At 35.3% G+C, this 26,412-nt stretch overlaps 1 protein-coding gene across 15 annotated transcripts in view; it reads left to right on the forward strand.

Moving 5' to 3' along the window:
- Positions 1-26,170, forward strand: part of FAM76B (family with sequence similarity 76 member B) — a 33,368-nt gene extending 7,198 nt beyond the window's left edge. Inside the window, exons 6-12 of one of the 15 annotated variants that reach the window (XM_059186050.1) lie at positions 1,799-1,846; positions 2,042-2,122; positions 2,780-2,915; positions 5,959-6,060; positions 11,163-11,207; positions 17,238-17,267; positions 24,556-26,170. In XM_059186050.1, the coding sequence (XP_059042033.1) occupies positions 1,799-1,846; positions 2,042-2,122; positions 2,780-2,915; positions 5,959-6,060; positions 11,163-11,207 (412 nt within the window). In that variant the 3' untranslated portion in view covers positions 17,238-17,267; positions 24,556-26,170. Of the gene's footprint in view, positions 1-1,798; positions 1,847-2,041; positions 2,123-2,779; positions 2,916-5,958; positions 6,061-6,746; positions 6,828-11,162; positions 11,208-11,278; positions 13,954-17,237; positions 17,268-18,150; positions 18,260-18,637; positions 20,186-24,555 lie in introns of those variants that run through there. The other 14 variants (XM_059186004.1, XM_059186020.1, XM_059186030.1 and 11 more) reach the window with 14 other exon arrangements.
- Positions 26,171-26,412: the final 242 nt, after the last annotated feature.

Consider the following 26,412-nt stretch of genomic DNA (forward strand, 5'->3'; position numbering starts at 1 on the left):
AAATCTTTCTTGTTTTTGCCTTTTTAAGAAAAACTGACAAAGAAATTATCACAGACCTACTCATGAAACTCCACTAAAGTGTCCTTTTCTCCTGTCCTTTACAAATTTTGGTTAGTGTGTGATAGGACACGGAGTATGTTTATAAAGATCAAATTCTGTGACAGTAACTTCCATCTTTAGAAAGAATAACAGGTGTCAAAAGTAAAAGGAATAAGGATGGTATTGACCCTTAATTTTTTTCCTTTTTATTGCTTACGAAATAGAAATACTGTTTTGTATTTGATGGATGTAGACCATTTAGTAGGCAACCTGTTTATGAGGTTTTATTTTAATTTTAGTAGGTTAGAATAGTTAGGAGGAGTGTACATACTGTGATATGTATATAGTGGTGGGTGGGGTGGAGGAGAGCAAAAGCAAGTCAATCTGGATCCAGGAACGGCCACCTCAGAAAGCAAAGATGTGAATTCCAAGTGTTTTTGTTAAGCCATTAAAATGTGATTGTTCTCACTTTGAGATCCAGATAGTGCTGTTAATTCATATGTGATTATATGGCTTGCTAATGGTTATGATGAAATTTGTAAAAGAAAGAGCAACTGAATTCCGCAGTCATGTTGCAGTTTATTGCTACAAATAGAGAATAAGTCAGGTTTATAGAATTACAGCATTTTTCCCCAACTAGTTATTTATTTACAGCTGATTTTTATATTTATAGCTGATTTTTAAGAACATGATCTGATTGTTTTGTTTTTTTGCTTGAAAATTTCTAAAGCTACAATAGTAAATTTTATTCTCACAACTATATGTACTTATTTTTATTTATTGTGTATGCCGCCAGTAATGTATGATGTGTTTTTATGTATATAAACTCAATTTAAGTTTGATATTCCTATAAGGTATAAATTATACCCATTTCACAGTTGAGGGAACTAAAGCTCAGGAATTTTAAGTAAATGGCAAAAAGATCACACAGCCTAGGTCTTTTAACATCTTTTATTGTATAAATATGTGGTGTCTGGTATGTAGAAGATGCTCTGTACATGTTGAATCAATAAATTAGGGGTTAATGCAGGATTGGCTGATACATAACTGCAGGAAAACTTGTAGGGTTCATAGTAAATTATAAAGTCATTATTAGTGTTTTGGCATAATGGAAAAGAATTAGTAATATAGCATTAATTATAAGTAAAAGTAAAATCAGTTCTTACTATAAAATTCCCAGTATTTTCAGCATGTCTGTTCTATAGTTCTGACTCAAGAAACATTAAGAGAGTTTGGAGAGGGTTCTTAGGAAAACTAGGAAAGAAACAAGATTATTTCCTGGTTCAACTTGACACACTATTCTGAGCAACTGGAATTACTCCGAAGGAGGATTATTAGGAAGGCCTTTAAAGATCAAACATTTTCTGTCTGAAGTAGTAAGGGCAGCCCAAGTATGAAGATTGTCATACTTCATAATTAATAGAGCCTTGATGGTTTTGTGCTTATATACCCCAACTTTTAGTATGATATTAAATTGGCTTTTGGAAAATGATCTGATAAAAGAGAGAATTTAATCTCTATCACTATACCTTTGTTAAAGAACTTAGTAGCAATTGCCTAGCACTTATTTGATTTGAACTTATCTCCATACAATATGATTTATTTAGAATATGTTAGCTTAGTTCAAAAACTTAATTGAATATTCATTCTCTGAACGAAAGATTCTAAACATATGCAATTTGAATCCATTGGAAAGAATGTTGTTAAACATATGTATTAAATAAATGTTGTTGTTAGATGTCATTTATATATTTTTCAGAATCAGCAATCTGAGTCCAGAACAAGAGCAGGGACTGTGGAAACAGAGGTAAATATGTTAACATATTTTCTGAAGTATTTTGATACATATATATTCTTTTAATGTGCCATCCCTTTAATTTTGTTACTTAGGCTTTTAAATAATCAGTGATATTCAGTAATATTTTACGGGAAGAAGAATAACTTCTCACTTGGTGCCTCTGCCCTTTTTACTCTAATTATTCTTATTAATGTTTGGTTTCAGCCATAAATCCTCTGCAGCAATTCAGAATGAAACTCCAAAGAAAAAGCCCAAATTGGAATCTAAGCCATCTAATGGAGATAGGTAAAAATGAATTCCTTTAGCGCTACAAAAATTCAAGTTAGTTGAACAGTTACAGTTGATTGCCAGTTATGACTAGGTAAAAGAATAGAAACATTTATCTTCTGCATTGACTTTTTTGAGTCACCTAGAAGAGTAACCATAATTAGTTAACAGTTTTACTTAATTTTGGCAATGAGCAAGTGGCACTGAACTGTTGTTCTATTTGGGGAATACATTGGGTTTTGAAAAAAGGAGAACAAATCTGAATAGAACATTTTCTTGATCTTAATTTTTCTTCAGTGAAACACAAATCTAAAAATCTAATTGTTATGTTTTAAATTGACCTGCTTGGAAAATGTATTGAAAGTATTATGAGCGTGAGTTTGTTTTTAGTTCATTAGCCAAAAGTTTGCTGATGTTACTGTACAAATTGGCTGCCTATTGCTTTACACTAGAAGTATTGACCCCCTAAAAGCTAATACTGAATTATATTTCTGCAGGTGTATGTAATGTGTGCCATTAGTAAGGTAATTTGCCAGTTGCATCCATTTCTGTCAGGTACATATTTTTTTGCATTAGCCTTAAGGATGTTTGTGGAATTGTCTAATTTATGCAATTTGAAGACCTGCTAATTTTCCTTCTACTTCATTTAACTGTGTTTTACTTTTTTCTTTTTAGTAGCTCTATAAATCAGTCAGCAGATAGTGGGGGAACAGACAATTTTGTCCTTATAAGTCAACTGAAAGAAGAAGTGATGTCACTTAAACGTCTCTTACAGCAGAGAGACCAGACCATTTTAGAAAAAGATAAAAAGGTAAGAACATGGTTCACTGAAGCCTGCTAAGATTTACAACTTAAGTTATGCTTGAAAATGCAAGTTTTATTAGACTTCAGTAATTTGGTAATCTTGTGGGTAATTCATATAAGGCAAGACACATTATAGGTGAAAATGGTCTTTCAGAATTTTAGTGTTAAGAATTAACTGAGAGCTAATTAGAATTATAATTTCTGAACATTAGTTTTCAGCAAACCTGTAGCTTAAAAATAAGCCTAATGTCTTAATTTGAAAATGACATATAAATGGGATATCCATTATATAAATTCTTGTGGTTTGAGAAAGTAGTTGAGTTTAGTCTTTGACATGCCAATCGTGTATTTCAATCCAGATCAAATAACTGGTGAAAAGTAGTGCTATGGGAATTTCCTGTGTGGTAGTCTGTGATTAGCAGTAGGTGTCTAAGATCATTTTGTAGGAACCAAGTATACTTCTGAGGACTTTGTCAATTAGATTAGGAGTGTCATATATGTTGTCAATTTTGTGAAAAGTTCTGACACTTTCTGTGTGAACTGGAGCAGAATGCTTTCACATATTTGGTCCTTAGTTTTTTTAAAAAATGGAAGTATTAATACCATCTCAGGAGGTGGTTGTTAGGATTACATGAAATATAAAGTACTTACTACAGCTCCTGCCATGTATATAGTGCTCATAGCTGCTATTTCTGATGTTGGGTCATCTTTGAGGGTAGAGCCAACTTTTGTACTTGTTTATAGTCTTACACTATAAACTATTCTAGTTTGACTTATTTTAAATGCCTTCTGCAATAGGAGAACATTAAAAATATTCCTTTCAAAACCATGAATAAGACTTTATTATAATGAATTATCTCTATTTCTGAGTATCCATAATGGTGCTTGAATCTGAGCCTGGCATTTAACAACTTTTGTGTTAAATTTTCCCGTGCCTTGATGGTTAGTAGATTTAAATTTATTTTAATACATTTGTATCTTAGTTTAAGCAAGTTCAATATGTGAAATTTAGGATTGACATAAAAATAGAATAGTTAGGAGTATCTTACTTTTCATGGTTCTTTTTGATTAGCAGAATTTTTTGAGTAATGAACTTTTATGGAAATTTGTTTTATGCACAAAATTTTCGAGACACATCTATTGCACAAAGATTTACCTATATTAGCCTAGGAAATCTAGGTAAAATTGAATAACATAGTAAATTTGCTATAAAGTAATAATTCCAAAACCAAGTAGTAATACACTGTGGAATTTTGACTTTATTAGTTTGGTTTTTTTTTTTCATAGCATGACTCGTCTGTTTTAGTGCAGTTTGTTTAAAGTTTTCTACTTTTGTTAGTGTTCCTTTAAAAAAAAAAAGTAATGGGGATAGAAATAAGCAGCGTTGTAAGAAAAATAATAATTCTGAGCCTAAAATGGCTACATATTTGCTATTTTTTCTTATAATGTAAATCTAAGGCAACCAAGATATTTTCTTAAATTTATCTCTTTATTCAGTGATTGCTAGAGCTAGCCATGTATCCTCTAGTGATTGTGAGGATACAAAAATGAGTAAATAAATTGGACACGATCCTTATCTTTCAGAAATTCATAATCTGAAGGCAACACACAGTGGAGTGACCAGAATAATTATCTTAGTAGATCTGATGTGAATTGACATTTCAGAATAGGAATTCCTTTGTAATGTAATAAACAGAGAATTCAGTTATTCTTTGAATTTGGCAAAAGAAAGGGCTTTTATTTGGGCAATAAGAATATAATACACCATGATTTTCTTTGTCTTTTTGCTGTTATATATCTATACAAAAAGAACATGGAGGGGCGCCTGGGTGGCTCAGATGGTTAAGCGTCTGCCTCCAGCACAGGTCATGATCTCCAGGTCCTGGGATCAAGCCCCATGTCAGGCTCCCAGCTCAGTGGGGAGTATGCTTTTCCCTCTCCCTCTGCTCTCCCCCTGCTTGTGCTCTCTCTTTCTCTATCTCTGTATCTCTCTCAAATGAATAAATAAAATCTTTTTTTTTTTTTTAAAGATTTTATTATTTTTTTGTCAGAGAGAGAGTGAGCGAGAGCAAGCCAGAGCGAGCACAGGCAGACAGAGTGGAAGGCAGAGTCAGAGGGAGAAGCAGGCTCCCTGCGGAGCAAGGAACCCGATGTGGGACTCGATCCCAGGACGCTGGGATGATGACCTGAGCCGAAGGCAGCTGCTTAACCAACTGAGCCACCCAGGCATCCCGAATAAATAAAATCTTAAAACAAAAAACACACAAACCTTTAAAGTTTATATGTAATGAAAACCATTTAAAAATAACCAGAAGCTTTCTTCTCCATGGTTCTGGTAATGAAATTATATAGTATCAATTTATTTTTTAGTTCAAGGTCATAAGGATTTTGCATTTTTATGTATTTCATTGATATTTAAGAAGAAAATGTAGCTTCCTCAAACCACTGGTTTTTTTTTTTCCTTACATTTGTCTAAGTTAGCAAAATTTTTAAATTAACTCCCTTTTCTTTCTCATTCCATGTTAGTTTTATTTCTGTACTTTGCTCTCCATTTTACCTCAAGTCTTAGGTGATATTGGATACATAATTCCGGATGTAAATTGTGATATTTTCCTCTTTTGTCATTAAAAGATTATTTTAACCTGAAATCACCTTTAACATTTACTTTGTTTATATATAATATGAAGTATGTTGTAATTGAAGCATTTTTCTATGGTATAAGCTGTTAAACTTTACTGTTGGCATACCAGTTGCCAAACTCTGTGTCCAGCAAAGCCATTTTTAAATTGAAGCAAAAAAAGGCATCTTCTTAAAAGTTTTACTGACAGTTCAGTATTACCTTAACTTTAAAATATACTATAATAAAATAGAATTTCATTTCACAAAATTTCATTTCTAAATAAGTTATAAAACTCAGGAAGCTGCTAACATCTTCCACTTCTATAATGAATTGCGAATTGATAATGAAGGATGTTTAAAATAATGTTTGTACATGTTTTTTTTATATATGCACATATATAAATTTATATGCTTATTTTTCTGTTTCTTAGCTAACTGAACTAAAGGCGGACTTTCAGTACCAAGAGTCAAATTTGAGAACAAAGATGAACAGTATGGAAAAAGCTCACAAAGAAACTGTGGAACAACTTCAGGTAAATGACATTGTTTACATGTACTGTTATGCAAGGAAAAAGCTAAGCTAACCTTGCTTAATTGTAAATAATACTGTTTTAAACTGGTATTGGTATCTCTATTTTATGTGTATTTGGTGCATTTTCAGCTTTAATTTGGACTTTTTAAAGTTTTTTTTTTTTTTTTTTTTTTTTTTTAATTTGAGAGAGGGAAAGCAGGAACCAGGGGGCATGGGGAGAAGCAGACTCCCTGCTGAGTGGGGAGCCTGAGATCATGACCTGAGCTGGCGGGAGACACTTAACCTGCTGAGCCACCAGGCCACTCTGATTTTAATATTTTACCATTTCTTAATCCTGTTCCCATTAAGAGTTACTGCTTGAAATCACTTGGTAAGGGGATTGAGTATATTAATTCTGAAAACTTTTGCCTAAACTTGTTATGGGGTTTTCAGAGGAGGATACCAGTGGAGTATGTTTGGTTGATCATTGCATGAAAAACAAAAAATTAAAGATTAGATTCATGAAACTAAGATGAAAATAAGGTCTTTAGTACATTGTACAGTCATTCTTGTATCTTTCCAGATTATGGGAAGGGAGGTGGGTGTACAAAGCCAATTCTCAGGGACCTCAAGTGGAGGAAATTTATGCTACATGCAGTGATGAAAGGCAAAGGAGTGCACTTTAACCTTTGTACTGTGATTTTCAAGGTGCCAAATAGGATTCTGTGTGCTGCAGCAGGGAGCCTCTAGTGATCAAGGCCAAGGCCAGCCTCCCAAGAGTACTGCAAGGTATACTCAGGAGGATTCCAATATACAGAACAACTGAATGGTGAAGCCAAGAGCCACCATAGTGCCAGAGAGGGCAGTATCTGATGTCCGGCATGCAGAGATGGAGAGCATCCAGCAGGGATAGACATTACTCCCTTATTTAAGCCTTTTCCACCTTGTTTTCATAAATTTAGAAATCAGACCACACTAAATTAATTACATGTTCTGTCGATACACATTCTCACATCTGAGGAATTAATCTTTGGGTAACCGGGCTTTTAAACTTTATTAATTTTAAATCTTAAAGGCATAGAGGGTGCATACCAGCACATAGAGTTTAGACTTAATGGGGGAGTGCAGCTTGGGAAGGAAGGAAATAATACTGCCCTGAGTTTTTGTTTCTTTTTTTCATTGTAAAACCAGGGTATATGTGCTAGTCCTGTCTTTTGGTTTGTATTACTCATACATCTTTGAAGGTAGCTTAAATTGCATGAAGTTGTAAAATGGATTTAGGAACCTGAATTTCAGTTACAGCCCTAGTCTTAACATTGATCTTACAAAGAGTTTTAAAGAGAAACTTTGTGTAGAACCTGGCACATAGTAGGCACTCAAATAATTTGAATGAGTATTGATTTATGGAAGAGTCCATCTGCCTTCTGTCCTGAGAAATTGCCCATATAATTGCATTCTTGGACATTATCATATACCAGTATATATTTGCTTTATGATATTCTTATTCTCATTCAGTTATTATTGCTGAATGATTACCTGGCAGCAGAATCTTCTGCCTGATGATCTCTGATTTAGAGTGGTGTAACCAAAACTCTGGAGTAAATCCAGAATCGAGGTAACAGAAAAACTGTGAGCAATACTTAAGTTTATGATAAAACTTAGTACGACTCATTGTCCAGAAGAGCAGTTTGTTTTATTTTGTTGGGGACCTCCTCTTTGACATTTTATCCTGATTGGTATCTTAAGCCTAATAACTCTTCTAGGTCAGTAGCTGAACTTCCATGTAATAGAGTAGCAATGTTTAGATAGAAGTATGACATTTCTAACATGATTTTACGTAGGCTCTCTTATTTGTTCTTTACGATAACTTTGAGTTCCCATTTTACAGATGAATTGGTGGTCACTTAATTATTCAGAACTAACATAGAAACCTACATCTTGTGACTCATAAAACTGTACTTTCTCTTGTGTTCCCACCACCTCAGGTCACTCAGGTTTCTGTTCCTTGTTATCAGACCACTTCCCTATATCTTTTGTGTTAATTGCTAGAGACATTCTGTTACAGTTGTGTATCCTCTTTTAACTGTAGTCCCTTCAACCGTGTACTAGTAGGGTTTTCCATTTAGTTGAGTAAACAGAGTTAACTATTTTTCTTACCTGTTATAACAAATAGCCCTGTAGCAGAAAATTTACTATGTTCTAATAGTTCTCAAAACATTTTAAACAGTTAAAACCTGAGAAATAAGCAGTGAGCATCACAAAAAAAAATTGTGCAAAATACCAAAGTAAACAAACAACCTAAGTTGTCTAACAAGAATACCAAATAAAAAATCTACTTTATGTTTAGGAGTGAAGTTAATGAAGGGGGAGAGGAGATTAAGATTTGAGTGCCTGCTATGAATCAGCCTTGTGTTAGGCTAAGTGTTTTATTTATTTGATTAGTTCTTTCAACTCCTTTTGAGGTGGTGGTGAGGTTTCTGTCTTACGTATGAGAACATAGACTCCAGGTTGCACAGCAGGATCTGTGTTACTCCAGGTAGTCTTTCCTTTAGGTCACTGTTTCTAAACATTTTTAGCTTAATTTGTTAAGAGTTTTAAATTATTTGATTGTTGCAGGGTGTGTAGTAAAGAAGTAATATTAGGATAAAAATTTTAAGTGCATACATATTTAAGTATTGCATTGTAAAATACATTTTTAATGTACTTAAATTAGAGTAACAGACATTTGGACTTATCTCCATTTAACAACTGATACATTTATTTTTCTTAAGGGTTTTTTTCTTACATAATTTATCAGCAAATAAATTTATTAGTGTTGCAGTTAGGAGAGAATATATAAATGCAAATTGAGAATTAGCTGCTAAAAAAGGGGAAAACTGTTCTCAAAATACCTAATGTTTGAGTTCTTGTGTTTCATACTTAGAATATGAAAATTATAAACTTTGATTTTTATGGTTGCTTCTTATTGAAAACCGAGAAAAGATAATTTGAATGCTGTCAATATAAAAGGTTTTGGATAAATATAATTTACAAAGCTGATGGCAATATCTTTGAGGCACATTTGCAAAGATACCATTTTTTTAATGCCATTCATTAATCTATATTTTAAAATTTCTGTTAAGATTTGTTTTTGGCAAAGAGAGTCTATGGTAGTTATAAATTAAATAACATGGAGCTAAAGGAACTAACAATAAAAAGAAAACAATTTAAAACTATTACACTGACTAGGATTGGTCCCCTGAGTAATAAACCAGATGATCATAAGTGTACTCACTTGACTTACTGCTAATTGCCAGGCATTCACGTTATTTGTCTTCTGAGTTTTTGGACTTTTTAATTTTTCTTTTTTTAATGATTTTATTTATTTATTTGACAGAGAGAGATATCACAAGTAGGCAGAGAAATAGGCAGAAAGAGAGGGGAAGCAGGCTCCCTGCTGAGCAGAGAGCCCGATATGGGACTCGATCCCAGAACCCTGAGATCACGACCTGAGCCAAAGGCAGAGGCTTAACCCACTGAGCCACCCAGGCATCCTCGGACTTTTTAATTTTTAAAGGAAAACAATATCCTGTTAAATTCTTTGTGATTTTCTAGATTTAAAATTGAAATCAAATTTGAAATTAAATTTTTTTTTTTTTTTTTAAAGAGGGTTGGGAACAGAGGGACAGAGGAAGAGGGTGACGAGAACCATAAGCAGGCTCCATGCCCAGCACGGAGTCTGACGTGGGGCTGTATCTCACGACCCCAAGATCATGACCTGAGCTGAAATTAAGAGTCAGATACTTTAAGCAACTGAGCCATCCAAGCACCCCTGAAATTGAAACTTTTAATTACCCCCTTATTTAATGACTATTGAATAAACAAATGCTGTTAATCAGGCAGACAAACATAAACATGGTTAGATTTGCAAATATGAAATTGTTCTAAGAATATTTGCATTTAGGAGTTATAGGTATTGGGGAGAGTTTGGTTGAAGAAAGGCAGGGGAGTAGAAGTACAAAGCTTTGAAAAAAGGTTTATGTTTCATGAGACTGTTTAAGATGTTATACAGAGAAGGCAGGGTGTTATCTTGCCATACAAAGGCCAAAATTAGAGTAGAAGATGAAACACTGAGGTTAAAAAAAAAAGTATTATCTAGATAATAAAAAATGTTGAAACTTGTGAAGGAAAATAAATGGTTTCCCTACATAAACAAGAGGAAAAATTTTGTTCCTTTTAACAGCACTCAGATTCTACTCTATTCTCAATACTTTCCCCATTTTGGCTCAAAAACTCCAACAGAAGTGTTTGGTCTTTAATGTTTTTGTATATATGGAGGGTTCTTATTACCTGGGTTTCCACAGTTAAGAGATCACATAGGGAGACAAAGGCAGTTAAAATATGAAAGTACTCACTTGAAGGTCGCTCTTTACACATTCCTTTTCACTAAACACTGGTGATTGTCCTAGTGCTTTGGCTCAAAGACAGAGTCTTTGGCAGATGGAACATTTTAATGAAGGGGACATTCAGTTCAGATCAATGGCAAAGTGAAACTTGGAATCTTTGAAAAATAATTTCATCCTTTCACAGATCTGAAAACGATGATGTGTAGATGTTCAAATTACATCAAAGGCAGTACCTAATGACTGCTGTGGCAATTAAACAAAAATGAGATCAGAGAGGAAGAACATTTCTGATGGGTGCTTCAAAAAAAATTAGTTGAATAGTATTGAATTGACAGGGTCCCTTTGGCAAAGTGATAAAGTGTGAGTATTTTTACAAAACAGGCCTCCTTTGCTTATTCTATAAATAGGTAAATATCACATAGAAGACTGTAAATTTTGTTGGGCAGTATTCCTCCCAAATCATTATTTGGGTCATTAGTTAGAAAACTTATTTTCATTTTATGTTTTTAAGTTAAAGAGCCAGATACTTTTTTTCCTTATTTAAAATTTGACCCACTCTTATATGGATTGTCTTTAAGTTGCCGTTTTTTTTTTTTTCATTGATTGTATTTTTGGACAACAGTTACATTAATATCAACATCTACAAAGGGGGCTGATAAACCAATCTAGAATTTTCCTTCTCCATATGCAGCATTAAAGAGATGAACCTTAATATACCAACTCTTTCATCTGGTCTTAGGGTTTCAATGAAATCTTGTTGTGTAAGTGGAAAGAACGGCATTAAGTAAGTAGTATTCTTCAACATGACCTGATATTTCAAGCATTTTTCATTTTAAATGTTTTTGTCTCCCACAGGCCAAAAACAGGGAACTACTCAAACAGGTCGCAGCATTGTCAAAGGGTAAAAAGTTTGACAAAAGTGGAAGCATACTAACATCTCCTTGAGAAAATAGTTATTCATGCAGTGTTTCTGCTGAAAATGTAAATTTGAGAAAAGTTCTGTGAAGCCCTTAAATTCTGTGTAGTGGAGAAATATTTTTGCACACCAGATGAATTGGCGTGTTTCCTATTCACTTTTATAACTGATATACAGCATTTTTTAAGTTGTAAAACATTCAAATAAAACTTCAACTGGCTTGAAGTTAATTTTTAATGATTTGATATCCAGGAACTTTTTTGCCAGCAATAGTATTAAACACTTGTAAAGGAGTGCATGAGTCGTGCCCTTTATAAAATGCAACATGCAATAATAGAGTGGATGATGGTGTTCAGAAGTCAGAGCAGCAGGGCTTTCGGTTTGTTTTGGTTTTGTTTTTACACTATGCTGATTTCAGATAAACAGTTTTCAATTTAGAAATACAAAAGCTTTTAAACAAGGAAAATGGTAAACACTGGTTTTTTTTGGTAATTGTGTTTTTACTTTGCATCAACATGAATTTAGGAAAAAATCATGGTGCTTTTATTAAATGAACTTCAGAGTATATGTAAATATGTTTTTAAAAGTTACATCATTAACATTAGTTAGTAAACTAGTATTTTCATTATTGATATAGGAATTAATGTTTATTGTACAGTATCCAAGGTAAAATGTGTTCTGTTTTGTACAAACTACTGTAGATTTTTACTTACAAGTGCCTTTTTGCCACCTAATGTTTTTATTTATAGGAATGCCAATCTTTTGTACATACAGTTTGTTTTAAAATCATGTTTAATAAATGTTTGTATATAAATGCATATGTACAGAAGCCTATTTCAAAAGGAAATCAAAGTTGTTAGTAAAATGTTTGAGATTCCATTAAGAACCGATAATGCATATAGACTCTAGATGATTTTGTGGTTTGTTTCTGTGTGATAGGAGAAGCTGTTGGTCACTGAATTCATTGAATTATGTAAAAATACTTCCCCAAAGATTTAATTTTAAATCATTTCTGATAGAGTAATTTTATTTTTTATGTCATACGGCTTCATGTTCATATTTCGTGAGTTACATGTTCTTTATTTTTTCTTTTATAAAAGTTTTTAAAAATTTATAATTTTTCTGCAGTGGTCCATATATCTGCTTTCCTTATAATATGTGGTTATCTAAGTTAATATTTATGTACACCATATTTGATTTGTAAGTTTAAAGCAAATCTGGAAAAATTTAAATAAATCAATCCATGAGTATCTTTGAATAAATTGGAATCTACTGTAAGATACAGGCACTATTTATAAGAAAATTATATCAGAGTCTTTAAAATTGTCTATAAAAGGTTAAGTAGGTTGGGATAGGTTATGTAAAGTTATTGACTAATTAATTTCTGATCCATTGGTTTTCAGCCTTTAATGCAATTGATCTCCTTAGTAAATGCAAGTTCAGGCTTTCAATTCAATTGTGAAGCATCAGGCAATGCTAGATATACTGTATAGAGTGGGAGAGAGTTCCTTCTCTTGGGAATTTATGGGCAAGGATTAAATTTAAGTAAACTTAATAAATTTACTAGTTTTTAAGTTGTTTATATAAACTGATTATAAATGTCAGGTCAAAGATCATCTTTTCTCAGAACACAGGATGGTTATAATAATTGTTTTTAACATAACCAATGTTTCAGGAGATGATTCCTGCAGTTTTTCATTATATGTTGATATCAAATAATTCTTTGTCCAATTTGAAAACATTATCTAGGGTAATTTTGAAGTAATATAGCAAAAGATTGAATCAATCAGACTTGACTTGGAAAAATTAAACCAGTTTATTTTTATGAGCTCTTCATGCAATAATCTTCCTAAATTTAGTACTCTCAACAATGATAGATAATGCCTTCTTAACACAGATTTTAATGTTTACAGGATTTGCTAAATTCATAAGGTAGTCATTACCTTTCTTTGAAATTAATACTTTTATATTCTGGTTTCATAGCCAATAATCAATCCACAGTGCTCATTATAGTTTTAAAATAAACTATGTAATAGTTCTTATAACATGTTGGAGCTGCTACTAAAAACCAAGGTGCCCCTTCCCCTTTTTTAGAAAACAGATTAAAAATTGAAGACTCAGTCTCAATCATTAAGTTTTGTAAATTCTAAGTATAAAACTTTTTAGGGGCTTCACAGTATTTAGTCCTAATTAAATGCCCTCTCATTATTCCATGACCTTATTTTATAACTTAATTTTTTTGCAATTGTATAAACTAGTAATTGAGTCCCAGTCCTGGATTTGTAGTGTATTGACATAATGAGCTGATATTTAAATGTGGACCTGTAAGGAGATACTATGGTGTGCCGTATTGTGCTTTTTAGCCCGTTTTCAACTATTAATTAGCATTTACCAGTGAGGGTCATTTTGGCCCAGGTTATTTATGTATTAATAGCCTGTGAATATTGCAGTTCTTTTTAGATTGTATTGGTCTAAATATGCATTCTCTGGTGAACCTGGTAAGCTGTTCACATGTATAGACTATTGAAATACTGTACTTGTACACATCTGACTGTTGACATTTTGTACTTTTTTCTAAATCCAATATTTCACAATAAAAACTTGTCAAAATTTTTTTCTACTAGTTTCCTGTTGCTTCTGCAACAAATTCCATAACCTTAGTGGCCTAAAACAGCAAAGGTCAATTCTCTGATAGTTCTGGAGACCAGAAGTCCAAAATCAGTTTTACTAAGCTAATGTCAAAGTTGGCAGAGCTGATTCCTTCTGGAGGCTCTGGGGAGAATCTGCTTTCTTGCCTTTTCCAGCGTTTGGAGCTGCATTCCTTGCATTCTTTAGCTCTTTGCCCCTTCCTCCATCTTCAGAGCTAAAAAAATGTAGCATATTCAAGTGTCTCTAGCTCTGTCATCATATGGTCTTCTCTTTTTGGTCATGGTATCTCCCTCTGTTCCCTCTAATAAGGACATTATTGGACCCACCTGGATGATCAGGAGTCCTCATATCTCAAATTCTTAGTCACATCTGTTGTCACATAAGGTAACCTATTCATAGAGATTAGAACATGGACATTTCAGGAGACCATTACTGAGCCTCTCATAAGCTTCATCTACATTTTCCCCAGTATGAGGCTTTGAAGTTGACAGATTTGAGAGAATTGGCTCAGGCAAACACATTCCGTTTTGCTACATGTTCATTAAGACTGCTTTCATTAGCTATTGAGATATTTCAAAGCAATAATAAAGCAAATCAAGCTAGATGTAGTTTTGATTTTACAAACTTTGGAACATGACTAAAACCATGCTATGTTGTTTGATAAAATGAGTTAAAGACCTGATTTATAGACGTTTATGGTCTGTAGACTTAGACCTTTATAGTCTAGTTGGGGAGACCATATACATGAAAAAGTATCTGGAACTTTGGTATTAGGAAGTGCAATAAGAAGCTGATAGCTTTTAGCAAGGGCATCCTAAGAATTGTGGGAAATGTTAGTCTAAGTCATTGTTTTCTCAAACTTGAGCATGCATCAGTCATAGGGCTGTATGGAGGACCTCATGAGGCACATGTAACTGGGCCTCTGCCCCAATGTCTTGAGTGTATGAGTTTGGAATTGGTCCCAAGAATCTGCATCTCTCAGTTACCAGGTAATGCTAATGCTAATGCTATTGCTTCTGGCCCAGAACACATACTCTGAGAACAAGTGGGATATAAAAAAGGCATGAAAGATTGAAGGGCTAAAGAGTAGAGGCTATTTTGAGAAGAACTGGGGAGTGAACTTGGAAAAATTATTTGGAGCTGTATTTTCAAGGCAGTTTGGGAAGACTACTAGAGTTTTGAAAAGGAAATGATGTAAGACCAAATACTGAACATGTTGAGAAGAGCACTACAGGCCATTTTCTCCAACTGCTTTATTTTGTAGCCAAGGAAGTGGAGCAGGAAGTGGTAAATGAGTATGGACTTTTATTAATGCCCTGACATTTTCCAAAAAGAATTGAGGTAACTTGGTTCAAATGACTTGTGCCTAGGTAGTTTGCCACACAAAATCAGTATTAAGGAGGTGTGTGTGTAGTCGTCCTCTCAGACATAGCTAAGAGGTTGAGGATGATGAGAATCATCAGTTGGATGTCAGTTGGATAGGACAAGCTTATGGGCTGAGAAAAACTTCCCTTCTAAACAAGGTCTTAGTATATAAGGTACAGAATTTGTTTTTTAATTGACAAGAGGATAGTAGATGACAAGCCCTATGGTTTTTCTCTCATGTTTGGTGCTGCCATGACTGCTTTTGAAATTGTTGTGCTAGTCACCACTTCTCAAGAAAAATGCAATCTGAGAAGTTAAATGATTAAAGTGTTGAAAACTGTATTTTGACTAAAATGATTGATTTTTTTCTAAAATAAGAAAAAACCAACAATTGTAAAGAAACTGGGCCAGAGGAATAAATATATCATTCATAGGGTAAGTGCAGATGGTTTTTAACCATGTGAAAAAATGACCTTACTCGTAATAAAAGAAAATTCAGAAAAATTTAAAAGTGTATGGAGTTAACTATTTGTCACCTGTAGGTTTGGAAAATTCCAAATCTGACAACATACTTTGTTGACACAGTTGTGGGGAAACAGACACTCTTTGACATTTCTAATGGCCATTGCCAAATAGTCCTGTGGAGTTTTAATAAATGGCAGCATTACATATACATTTATACTTTGATCTTACAATCCAATATCTAGGAATTGGTCCCAAACATACTCTTAACAAAAATGCAAAGACATATGCACAACTCAAAATTATTTGGAATAGCAGAAACAGAAAACAGTTGAGATTAAGGGGTTGGTAAAAACAAAACAAAACAAAACAAAACACTTTGGGACATCCATATAATGAATCTATTTAGCCATAGAATTGACTCAGCTACTCCACAGTACATTTGTTGAAGTGAGAAAAGCAAAGGAGAAGAAAGGGATACACCCACATACATACACAAAAGTATCTGCTTATAGTTTTTAAAAACTGAAAACTCAACCATAATTGTTTAAAAATGGTTACAAATAAGGGGTGAGGGAGAAAATATGTTGGAGGAGACAGTGTTAGAAATTAGAGATCTTTGAACATAATGTTTTATTGATTTGACTTTGGAGTCATTGAGATACTGTTAAAAATTATAAAATAAAACAATCTTTAAATTTATTTTTTTTCTAGTTGAGTATAGTTGACACGATGTTACATTAGTTTCAGGTATATGGCATAGTAATTTGACAAGTTTATGCATTATGCTGTCTATCCTCCCCACAGCTGTAGCTACTGTCTGTCACCATCTAACACTATCGCAATATCATGGACTATATTCCCCATGCTGTACCTTTTAGTTCCATGACTTATTCATTCCATAACTGGAAACCTGTATCCTCTACTTCCATTCACTCATGAAGTAAAAGTCAAAAAAAAAAAAAAGAAAAGAAAAGAAACAGATGTACCTAAGACAGCCAGTTGGTGCCATAACCACACAGAGGACTATTCTAATTGCCATAAAATGCAATAGTTTGTACCTCCTTAGTGGGATATATTCTAACGTTAAAAAAAAGGTTAAAAAAATTGAAAAAAAAAAAAAAAACCCTGGAAGAATAATCTTATGCTGTTGACAATAATCAGTGTTGGTGGCAGTGTCAATATTGTTATTCTGTAATTATGGTGTGGGATAAAGTTTTGTGGGATAAAGCAAGTGAAAAATTATGTAATATTCTGTTATTTCTATTATTTATATAAATAATATAATATATTACATATATAATAATATATAATACATATAAAATATTATAATATATTACATATATTATATATATAATAATATATAATATTATTTATATAAATAATAGAAATAATATTTCTATTATTTCATTTGTCACTCAGGCCTGGAATTCTTGGCTAAAGAGAAGAGAGGTAAATTTAGTAAAATCTGTGTCATGCTCTTAATTAGAGTTATCAGTATAAACTCAAGATATTTTCTCTAAGAAAAAAAATGTACATATTTATTGGGAAAAGTATGTACCATCTTATGCCAGATAGTAAGAAAGCTTTCAAAGACTATTTAGTACGCTCTCAAAAAGACTCATAAGGCAATTGGAAGATTGTACAATTTGAATGAACATCAGTATAGGAAATCCTAACTGCAATGCATTGAAACATTGAATATGTTTTAAATACCTGAATTCAAAATGATACTAAATAGACAAATACACCACATGAGAAACAAAGCAGAAACAAAGCACTAATTGCTCACCATTAGAGGATGCTAGTGAGCTAACTCGTTATTTTAAAAATTGGTAAATAAACAGAGAAGAATCAGTATTTCCTATGGTTCTCATACAAACTGTATCTCTGGATAAGTGAGGAGTAAATGAGGAATACAATTGCTCTGAAAAAGCATTCCCAGCTAATAAGTGAAAAAGGAATGATGAAATTACAATATCTCCATTTTGCAACTTCTAATAAATTGATGGAATAATAAGCATTACCCATGCTTAGGGCAGCTGCTAAAAATACAGAGACGCATTCTTTTTTTTTTTTTTTTAAAGATCTTATTTATTTATTTGACAGACGGAGATCACAAGTAGGCAGAGAAGCAGGCAGAGAGAGGAGAAAGCAGGCTCCCAGCTGAGCAGAGAGCCTGATGCGGGGCTCGATCCCAGAACCCTGGGATCATGACCTGAGCCGAAGGCAGAGGTTTTAACCCACTGAGCCACCCAGGCGCCCCAGAAATGCATTCTTAACACCCCATGCTTTCTGATCGAGGAACATATTGCTACCCATATTTTTTTTCCAGAAAAGAATCAAACCTAGATCTGATCAAACATGTACCAGTTTACAGGAAATAGGACAGAGATCATGATGAATGACACCGAAGGCACGCAATTTGGCATATTGTTTTTTCAGTAAGTTGCAAGGGGAAAATAGTGACGGAGCAAGAGGGACTTAGGAGATGCCAACCAATCACAACGTATAGACCTGGAATCGAAGAAATTTAAAAACAGAAGAGAAATGTTTTTAATCATTTATGATGCAACTGGAAATTTAAATGCTGTTTCTTTAATGACATTAAGGAATTATTAACTTTTGAATAATGGTGGCATAGCTATGTATAATTTTTTATTGAGATATAATTAGCATATAATGCCAGTATCAGTTATACAACATAATAATTTGATATTTGTATAATTGGCAAATATTTTTAATTGTTTAAGCAGTCCTAGAGACATCTACGAAAATACAATGAAGTATCGTGATGTTCAATATTATTCAAAATAATATAGGGCGGAAGGTGGATGGGACTATACATGAAGCAGGACTGGCTGTGAGTGGTTCTTGGAACTGAGGAATCGGTGTACGGCAGTTCTTCACACTCTTCAGTTCAACTTTATGTAAGTTCTTCTCAATGAAAAGTAACATCGCCAACACCATCACCCCTGCCAAATTCTAGCTCACCGTAAAAACACAGGCTCCACTATGGGTGCCTGGGTGACTCAGGTCAAGATCCCTGCTCAGCGGGAAGCCTGCTTTTCCCCTTTCCCTCTGCCTACCACTCTCCCTGCTTGTTCTCTCTCTCCCTGTCAAATAAATAAAATCTTAAAAAAATACACATAGGCTCACTAGAAAAAGAAAAAAATAGGGGCAGTACAAAAAAGAGTAGAAATAAAGGGGAAAAAAGACAAGACCATGCACTCACAATTCTACTGAATTCTCTTTTGTACATTTCTTTTGGCATTATTCATGAGTAATGGCTACTATCACTTCACAATATTATTTTGATTCCTGATTCCACCCTACATACACTTCCTAGATAAGCACATAGAATACTACCTATAAGCTAATGACTCCCAAATCCGTATGCACAGCCTGGATCTCTCCCCTAACTTCCCAGACTATATCTATCCAATGCAGCTTGGCATCTCGTTCAGGTGTCTGAAAAGCCTCTCAAGAATGTAACATGCCCAAATTGTGTGTTCCTGATCTATACTCCTAAGTCCAAACAACCCCCCAGCCAGCTGCTCTTGCTGTCTTCCCACCTCATGGCAACTCGATTCTGGTTGTTCAGCCTAAAAGCCTTGATATCACCTCTGACTTTCCTCTCTCTCACTCCATATCCATTCCTTCAAACTTTTGGTCAGCTTTTAACTTCGAAGTATGTTGAGAATTTGACCATTTTTCATTATCTCCATCCCTACTGGGTGTCTCTGTTGCCCACAGGCCTGTCTCAACAGAGAAGCCGAGAGAGATCTTAGTAAATGATGTCATATTATTGTCAGGTCAGCTATTCGACGGTTCTCAACTGGGTGCTGTTTTGCTTCCTTGGGGACATTTAGCAATGTCTGTAGACATTTTTCATTATCAGGACTGATGGTAAGTGGTGGGGGGTGGGTTGAGTGCCTCTGATGTCAACTAAGTGGAGGTCAGAGATGCTGCTAAACATCCCATAATGCACAGAACACCCCCCCCCACACACACACACAGAATTATCCAGCCTCAAATGCCAGTAATGCTGAGGTTGAGAAAACGTGGGCCACTCAAAAGCCTAAAATGGTTTTTGCATCTCTACTCTTACAGTGGCCTAAAAAGATTTGACCTTAACACAAGTCCTTCTGCTACAGTACAGCTTTTATCGCCCACCAGTGAAAGCAGCTGTTACTACTTCTTTAATTCCATGAATTAAATATTAAAGAAGAACTGAAATATACTAAAGATTTTACGGTTTCTACTTAAATAAATTTCTACTCATGACCACTAGGTGGAGCACTTCACTGCTAAATAATACCACAGCACACTTGAGGAAAGGCGGTGGGAGTCCCTGTGATAAGAGCAAGCATTACGGAACAGTTTCAGGAGAATAGGAATTAGTTCTTCTTTAAATGTTTGGTAGAATTCCCCCGGGAAGCCGTCTGGCCCTGGGCGTTTGTTTGTTTGGAGATTTTTAATGACTGTTTCAATCTCCTTACTGGTTATGGGTCTGTTCAGGCTTTCTATTTCTTCATGGTTCAGTTGTGGTAGTTTATATGTTTCTAGGAATGCATCCATTTCTTCCAGATTGTCAAATTTATTGCCGTAGAGTTGCTCATAGTATGTTCTTATAATAGTTTGTATTTCTTTGGTGTTAGTTGTGATCTCTCCTCTTTCATTCATGATTTTATTTATTTGGGTCCTTTCTCTTTTCTTTTTGATAAGTCGGGCCAGGGGTTTATCAATTTTATTAATTCTTTCAAAGAACCAGCTCCTAGTTTCGTAATTCCTATTCTCCTGAAACTGTTCCAAAAAATAGAAATGGAAGGAAAACTTCCAAACTCATTTTATGAGGCCAGCATCACCTTGATCCCAAAACCAGACAAGGATCCCACCAAAAAAGAGAACTATAGACCGATATCCTTGATGAACACAGATGCGAAAATACTCAACAAAATACTAGCCAATAGGATTCAACAGTACATTAAAAAGATTATTCACCACGACCAAGTGGGATTTATTCCAGGGCTGCAAGGTTGGTTCAACATCCGCAAATCAGTCAATGTGATACAACACATCAATAAAAGTAAGAACAAGAACCATATGATACTCTCAATAGATGCTGAAAAAGCATTTGACAAAGTACAACATCCCTTCCTGATCAAAACTCTTCAAAGTGTAGGGATAGAGGGCACATACCTCAATATCATCAAAGCCATCTATGAAAAACCCACCGCAAATATCATTCTCAATGGAGAAAAACTGAAAGCTTTTCCGCTAAGGTCAGGAACACGGCAGGGATGTCCATTATCACCACTGCTATTCAACATCGTACTAGAGGTCCTAACCTCAGCAATCAGACAACAAAAGGAAATTAAAGGCATCCAAATCGGCAAAGAAGAAGTCAAATTATCACTCTTCGCAGATGATATGATACTATATGTGGAAAACCCAAAAGACTCCACTCCAAAACTGCTAGAACTTATACAGGAATTCAGTAAAGTGTCAGGATATAAAATCAATGCACAGAAATCAGTTGCATTTCTCTACACCAACAGCAAGACAGAAGAAAGAGATATTAAGGAGTCAATCCCATTTACAATTGCATCCAAAACCATAAGATACCTAGGAATAAACCTAACCAAAGAGACACAGAATCTATACTCAGAAAACTATAAAGTACTCATGAAAGAAATTGAGGAAGACACAAAGAAATGGAAAAATGTTCCATGCTCCTGGATTGGAAGAATAAATATTGTGAAAATGTCTATGCTACCTAAAGCAATCTACACATTTAATGCAATTCCTATCAAAGTACCATCCATCTTTTTCAAAGAAATGGAACAAATAATGCTAAAATTTATATGGAACCAGAAAAGACCTCGAATAGCCAAAGGGATATTGAAAAAGAAAGCCAACGTTGGTGGCATCACAATTCCGGACTTCAAACTCTATTACAAAGCTGTCATCATCAAGACAGCATGGTACTGGCACAAAAACAGACACATAGATCAATGGAACAGAATAGAGAGCCCAGAAATAGACCCTCAACTCTATGGTCAACTAATCTTCGACAAAGCAGGAAAGAATGTCCAATGGAAAAAAGACAGCCTTTTCAATAAATGGTGCTGGGAAAATTGGACAGCCACATGCAGAAAAATGAAATTGGACCATTTCCTTACACCACACACAAAAATAGACTCAAAATGGATGAAGGACCTCAATGTACGAAAGGAATCCATCAAAATCCTTGAGGAGAACACGGGCAGCAACCTCTTCGACCTCTGCCGCAGCAACATCTTCCTAGGAACAACGCAAAAGGCAAGGGAAGCGAGGGAAAAAATGAACTACTGGGATTTCATCAAGATCAAAAGCTTTTGCACAGCAAAGGAAACAGTTAACAAAATCAAAAGACAACTGACAGAATGGGAGAAGATATTTGCAAACGACATATCAGATAAAGGACTAGTGTCCAGAATCTATAAAGAACTTAGCAAACTCAACACCCAAAGAACAAATAATCCAATCAAGAAATGGGCAGAAGACATGAACAGACATTTCTGCAAAGAAGACATCCAGATGGCGAACAGACACATGAAAAAGTGCTCCATATCACTCGGCATCAGGGAAATACAAATCAAAACCACAATGCGATATCACCTCACACCAGTCAGAATGGCTAAAATCAACAAGTCAGGAAATGACAGATGCTGGCGAGGATGCGGAGAAAGGGGAACCCTCCTACACTGTTGGTGGGAATGCAAGCTGGTGCAGCCACTCTGGAAAACAGCATGGAGGTTCCTCAAAATGTTGAAAATAGAACTGCCCTATGACCCAGCAATTGCACTATTGGGTATTTACCCTAAAGATACAAATGTAGTGATCCAAAGGGACACATGCACCCGAATGTTTATAGCAGCAATGTCCACAATAGCCAAACTATGGAAAGAACCTAGATGTCCATCAACAGATGAATGGATCAAGAAGATGTGGTATATATACACAATGGAATACTATGCAGCCATCAAAAGAAATGAAATCTTGCCATTTGCAACAACGTGGATGGAACTAGAGCATATCATGCTTAGCGAAATAAGTCAAGCAGAGAAAGACAACTATCATATGATCTCCCTGATATGAGGACGTGGTGATGCAACATGGAGGCTTAAGTGGGTAGAAGAATAAATGAAACAAGATGGGATTGGGAGGGAGACAAACCATAAGTGACTCTTAATCTCACAAAACAAACTGAGGGTTGCCGGGGGGAGGGGGTTGGGGAGAAGGGGGTGGGATTATGGACATTGGGGAGGGTATGTGATTTAGTGAGTGCTGTGAAGTGTGTAAACCTGGTGATTCACAGACCTGGGGATAAAAATATATGTTTATAAAAAATATATGTTTATAAAAAATAAAAAATTAAAAAAAAAAATTAAAAAAAAAAAAAAAAAAAGAGCAAGCATTACTCCTTAACTACCCTTTGTAAGAAGTTTTGTTGTATAGGATAAGAGGCAATTGTTTTTCACAATTCCACCGTACAATTCTTTAATTCAGTCAATGGATTAGCTCACACACACACAAAATGAGTTTAAAATTGTCTTTAGACAGGCTGTTTTTGAATTTAGAAGTATTATTTTTAAAAGAGTTGCTTAAAATTTGTCTTGAATTTTTGTGCACATTTCTCTTTCTCTTTAAATCCAGTCCCACTTTTGCACTAAGCACAACATATGTTTGGCCCTTCCTTCTCCTAATTCTAAGGGAGTTCCTGCACTCAGTATAAACTAAAGTAACTTCTAAGTCAAAAGACCACCATCTCCTACTAAGCTGTGTCTCTGAGAGGTTTGACAGGGACACGGCAGAGATGGTGTTGGCTATGTCCTGGTCTCCATGCAACGGTGAATGAAGGGCTGGGATTTGGAGTACCCCCCGGGGCTGGAATGGTAGGCTCTCTACGTCGAGCTGTTACATGTATTGAATGGCTCCAAAATGATCATTTCTTTGTAGATTTTGCTCATTTTTGCACATTTCATGTGACATGGATTTTTCTTTGAAAGGGCGAATAAAGCCTTCCTTCTTCTTTAGTAATGGCACAGCTCTGCCAGGTCTCAGGAACCTATATGAGCTGGGCCATTCCTCTACTGAAAGCTCCTCTTTTTATACTCTCAATTGTCAAGGCAGCAAGAAAAATCATTTCTCCTTTGCCTAGCAAACAACCAACTAAACTGCTAATGGAATCTACATTCTTATTACTTTACATCATTTTCACATTATCTTAAGTTCTTTTCTAAGATAAATTTCATTACTGTAAGTTGATGGTTCAAAAATGGCTGTAGGAATTCAGATACTTATTTTAGAAATCATTCCCAAGTACTTTTTAAAAGGACTGAAAGGCGTTTTATATAATGTTTTCTTTTTATCACCTTGTGATTCCTTGAAACATAATAGCACTGAGCAAACAGGAGCCACATATAAGCCTCTGTTGTCATTGGCTGCCTGCTCCTATGGTTACCAAGATGGGCCCACGATGCCCGATCATCTATGTCAGTGAAGTGGCCTGGTTCCTAGACTATAAATATCTGTGTGGCTGTACAGAGTAAAGGGAGGAAAGGGCATTTGACAGTATTTAGTCTCTCCTTTAAGAAATAGGAGGATATTGTGATACAAATTATTTTTAAAATGTAAAGCACTGTATGTTTTGTGTGTTTTTTAAATAACTGTTCTCAATCCACATGTCTCAAAGTACCTTTTGGAAGCATTTGCAAAGGAGTGCAAAGCAAACATTTGAATTTGGAATTGGGTGATGAATTCAGCTTGAGCACACAGATCATTTGGGACAGGACATGAGATCGAAAATCACAACTGAGACATGAAGACCTGATAGATTGCAGATTCCAGACTGAGATGGGCCACCCTTGGGGATTTGTGAAAAGGACATAACTGGAAACCCGGGACACAATTCTTAAACCCCTGGCCAACACTGAAGATCTAAAAAGGTTGAGGATAGTACCTAGGAGAAGATTTGTTTGGAGACAGCTGAGCTAAAAGCTTTTCGTCTTAATCCAGGGAAGGGCTTTAGTGTGCAATTCCCCAAAAAGAGGATCCTTAGTGAGTTCACGTGAAGAGCTTGACATGTTCCCTGCCATTGTGGGGACAAAATGGACCTGTGCCTGACTTCCAACACCTGGTAGCCATAGCTGGCTTGACTAGCTTCTCTGACGGCACCAACAAAGGAAATGTTGCTATATCAAGATTAATTTCCATTCTCAGAGATTCTTGGGTCAAGGATGTATGAATATTTTCAGTTGTGGGAAATGTGATTCAGCCAGCTTGGCGCTGTTCCAAATTTTGCCCAAGAGAGCTGCTTTGGGTAGGTGGAAAAAGCAGTGAGGGGAGTCCTGCAAAGACTCTTCATTGAATAGTCAAAAGAAAAACCTGGGCTTTGAGGACACACCGTGAACCACAGGAAAATACCTTGCCCAGATCGTGGAAAGTACAATGAAAAGTTCCAGTGACATGGAAGCAGATCTCAAAAGAACTTTAATGAAAGCACCAACTTGGCCACAGCTACCCATCCCATTATAAGAGAAGACATCAGCTCTAAACATTTGCCAGATGCAGAGAGAGACAGACTGTCTTATAATGATGACACTAAAAACTCCCACTTTGCTTATTGCCCTTGTATCTCCCTTCTTGGATACTGGCTGGGTCAGAAACGCTGGCAGGCTGCAGAAGAGGACACATGCTAAGTAGGGGGAAAGAAGAATCCTGATCTCTCTACTGACTGCAAATGGCTAGCCCACAGCAGTCTGCAGCTGGAGAAGAAAAGACATGTTAACTTTAAAATTGTGAAGTTTTCATGAATATATATAGGTGTGATAGTTGTCTCCAAAATTTAACCCATGAATCACACATTCCAGTATTCACATCCTTGGGTATTCCTCTCCTACACTGAATATGGGAGGGTTTGGTGTCTCCCTTTAAGGAACAGAATGCAAAGGCAGTGGTTCTTTGCCAGTTTTGGGCCTAAGCTTTAAGAATTTCTGGCAGTTTCCAGGGTTGTGTTCTCAGGGAGTCCTTTCTGTAAGAAGGCTATTTATGCTGCTAAGGAGACCATGTGGAAAGGCCACATGGAAAGGAAAAGTCTGGAGAAGGAAAGCAAGCCAGCTGTTTCACTCAAGTTTAAGGTCAATCTTATTTCGTCTCTATCTATACCCAATTCTCCCCAATTACCTTGAATCTCAAATCCTTCATCATGTAATTTCATTTATAAATATTTGAGTGTGTATCTCTCGATGAAAAAGGTTTGAAAAACATAACTCTTAATGCCATTTTCACTAAAAGTTTATAACTTCTTAGTGTGATTAGTATCCGTGTTCAAATTTTCCCAATCATTTTTCACGGGCTAAAATTAAGATCTATATAAGACCCACACAGAATTTTACAAGAGTTGAGCCTGCAAAAGAATATACTCACCAATACTGAGTGGGTCCACCCCACAGAGGTCTTACCAGGCTCAGAACCAGGCGTCGGGTACTGGGGAGGTTGGGAATGAGGCTCAGGGCTGAGAATAAGAAGACTGAAGGTCTCTAGCCAAGAA

Source organism: Mustela lutreola, chromosome 1 (genome assembly GCF_030435805.1).
Source record: "Mustela lutreola isolate mMusLut2 chromosome 1, mMusLut2.pri, whole genome shotgun sequence".
In the NCBI taxonomy this organism is placed as follows: Eukaryota; Metazoa; Chordata; class Mammalia; order Carnivora; family Mustelidae; genus Mustela; species Mustela lutreola.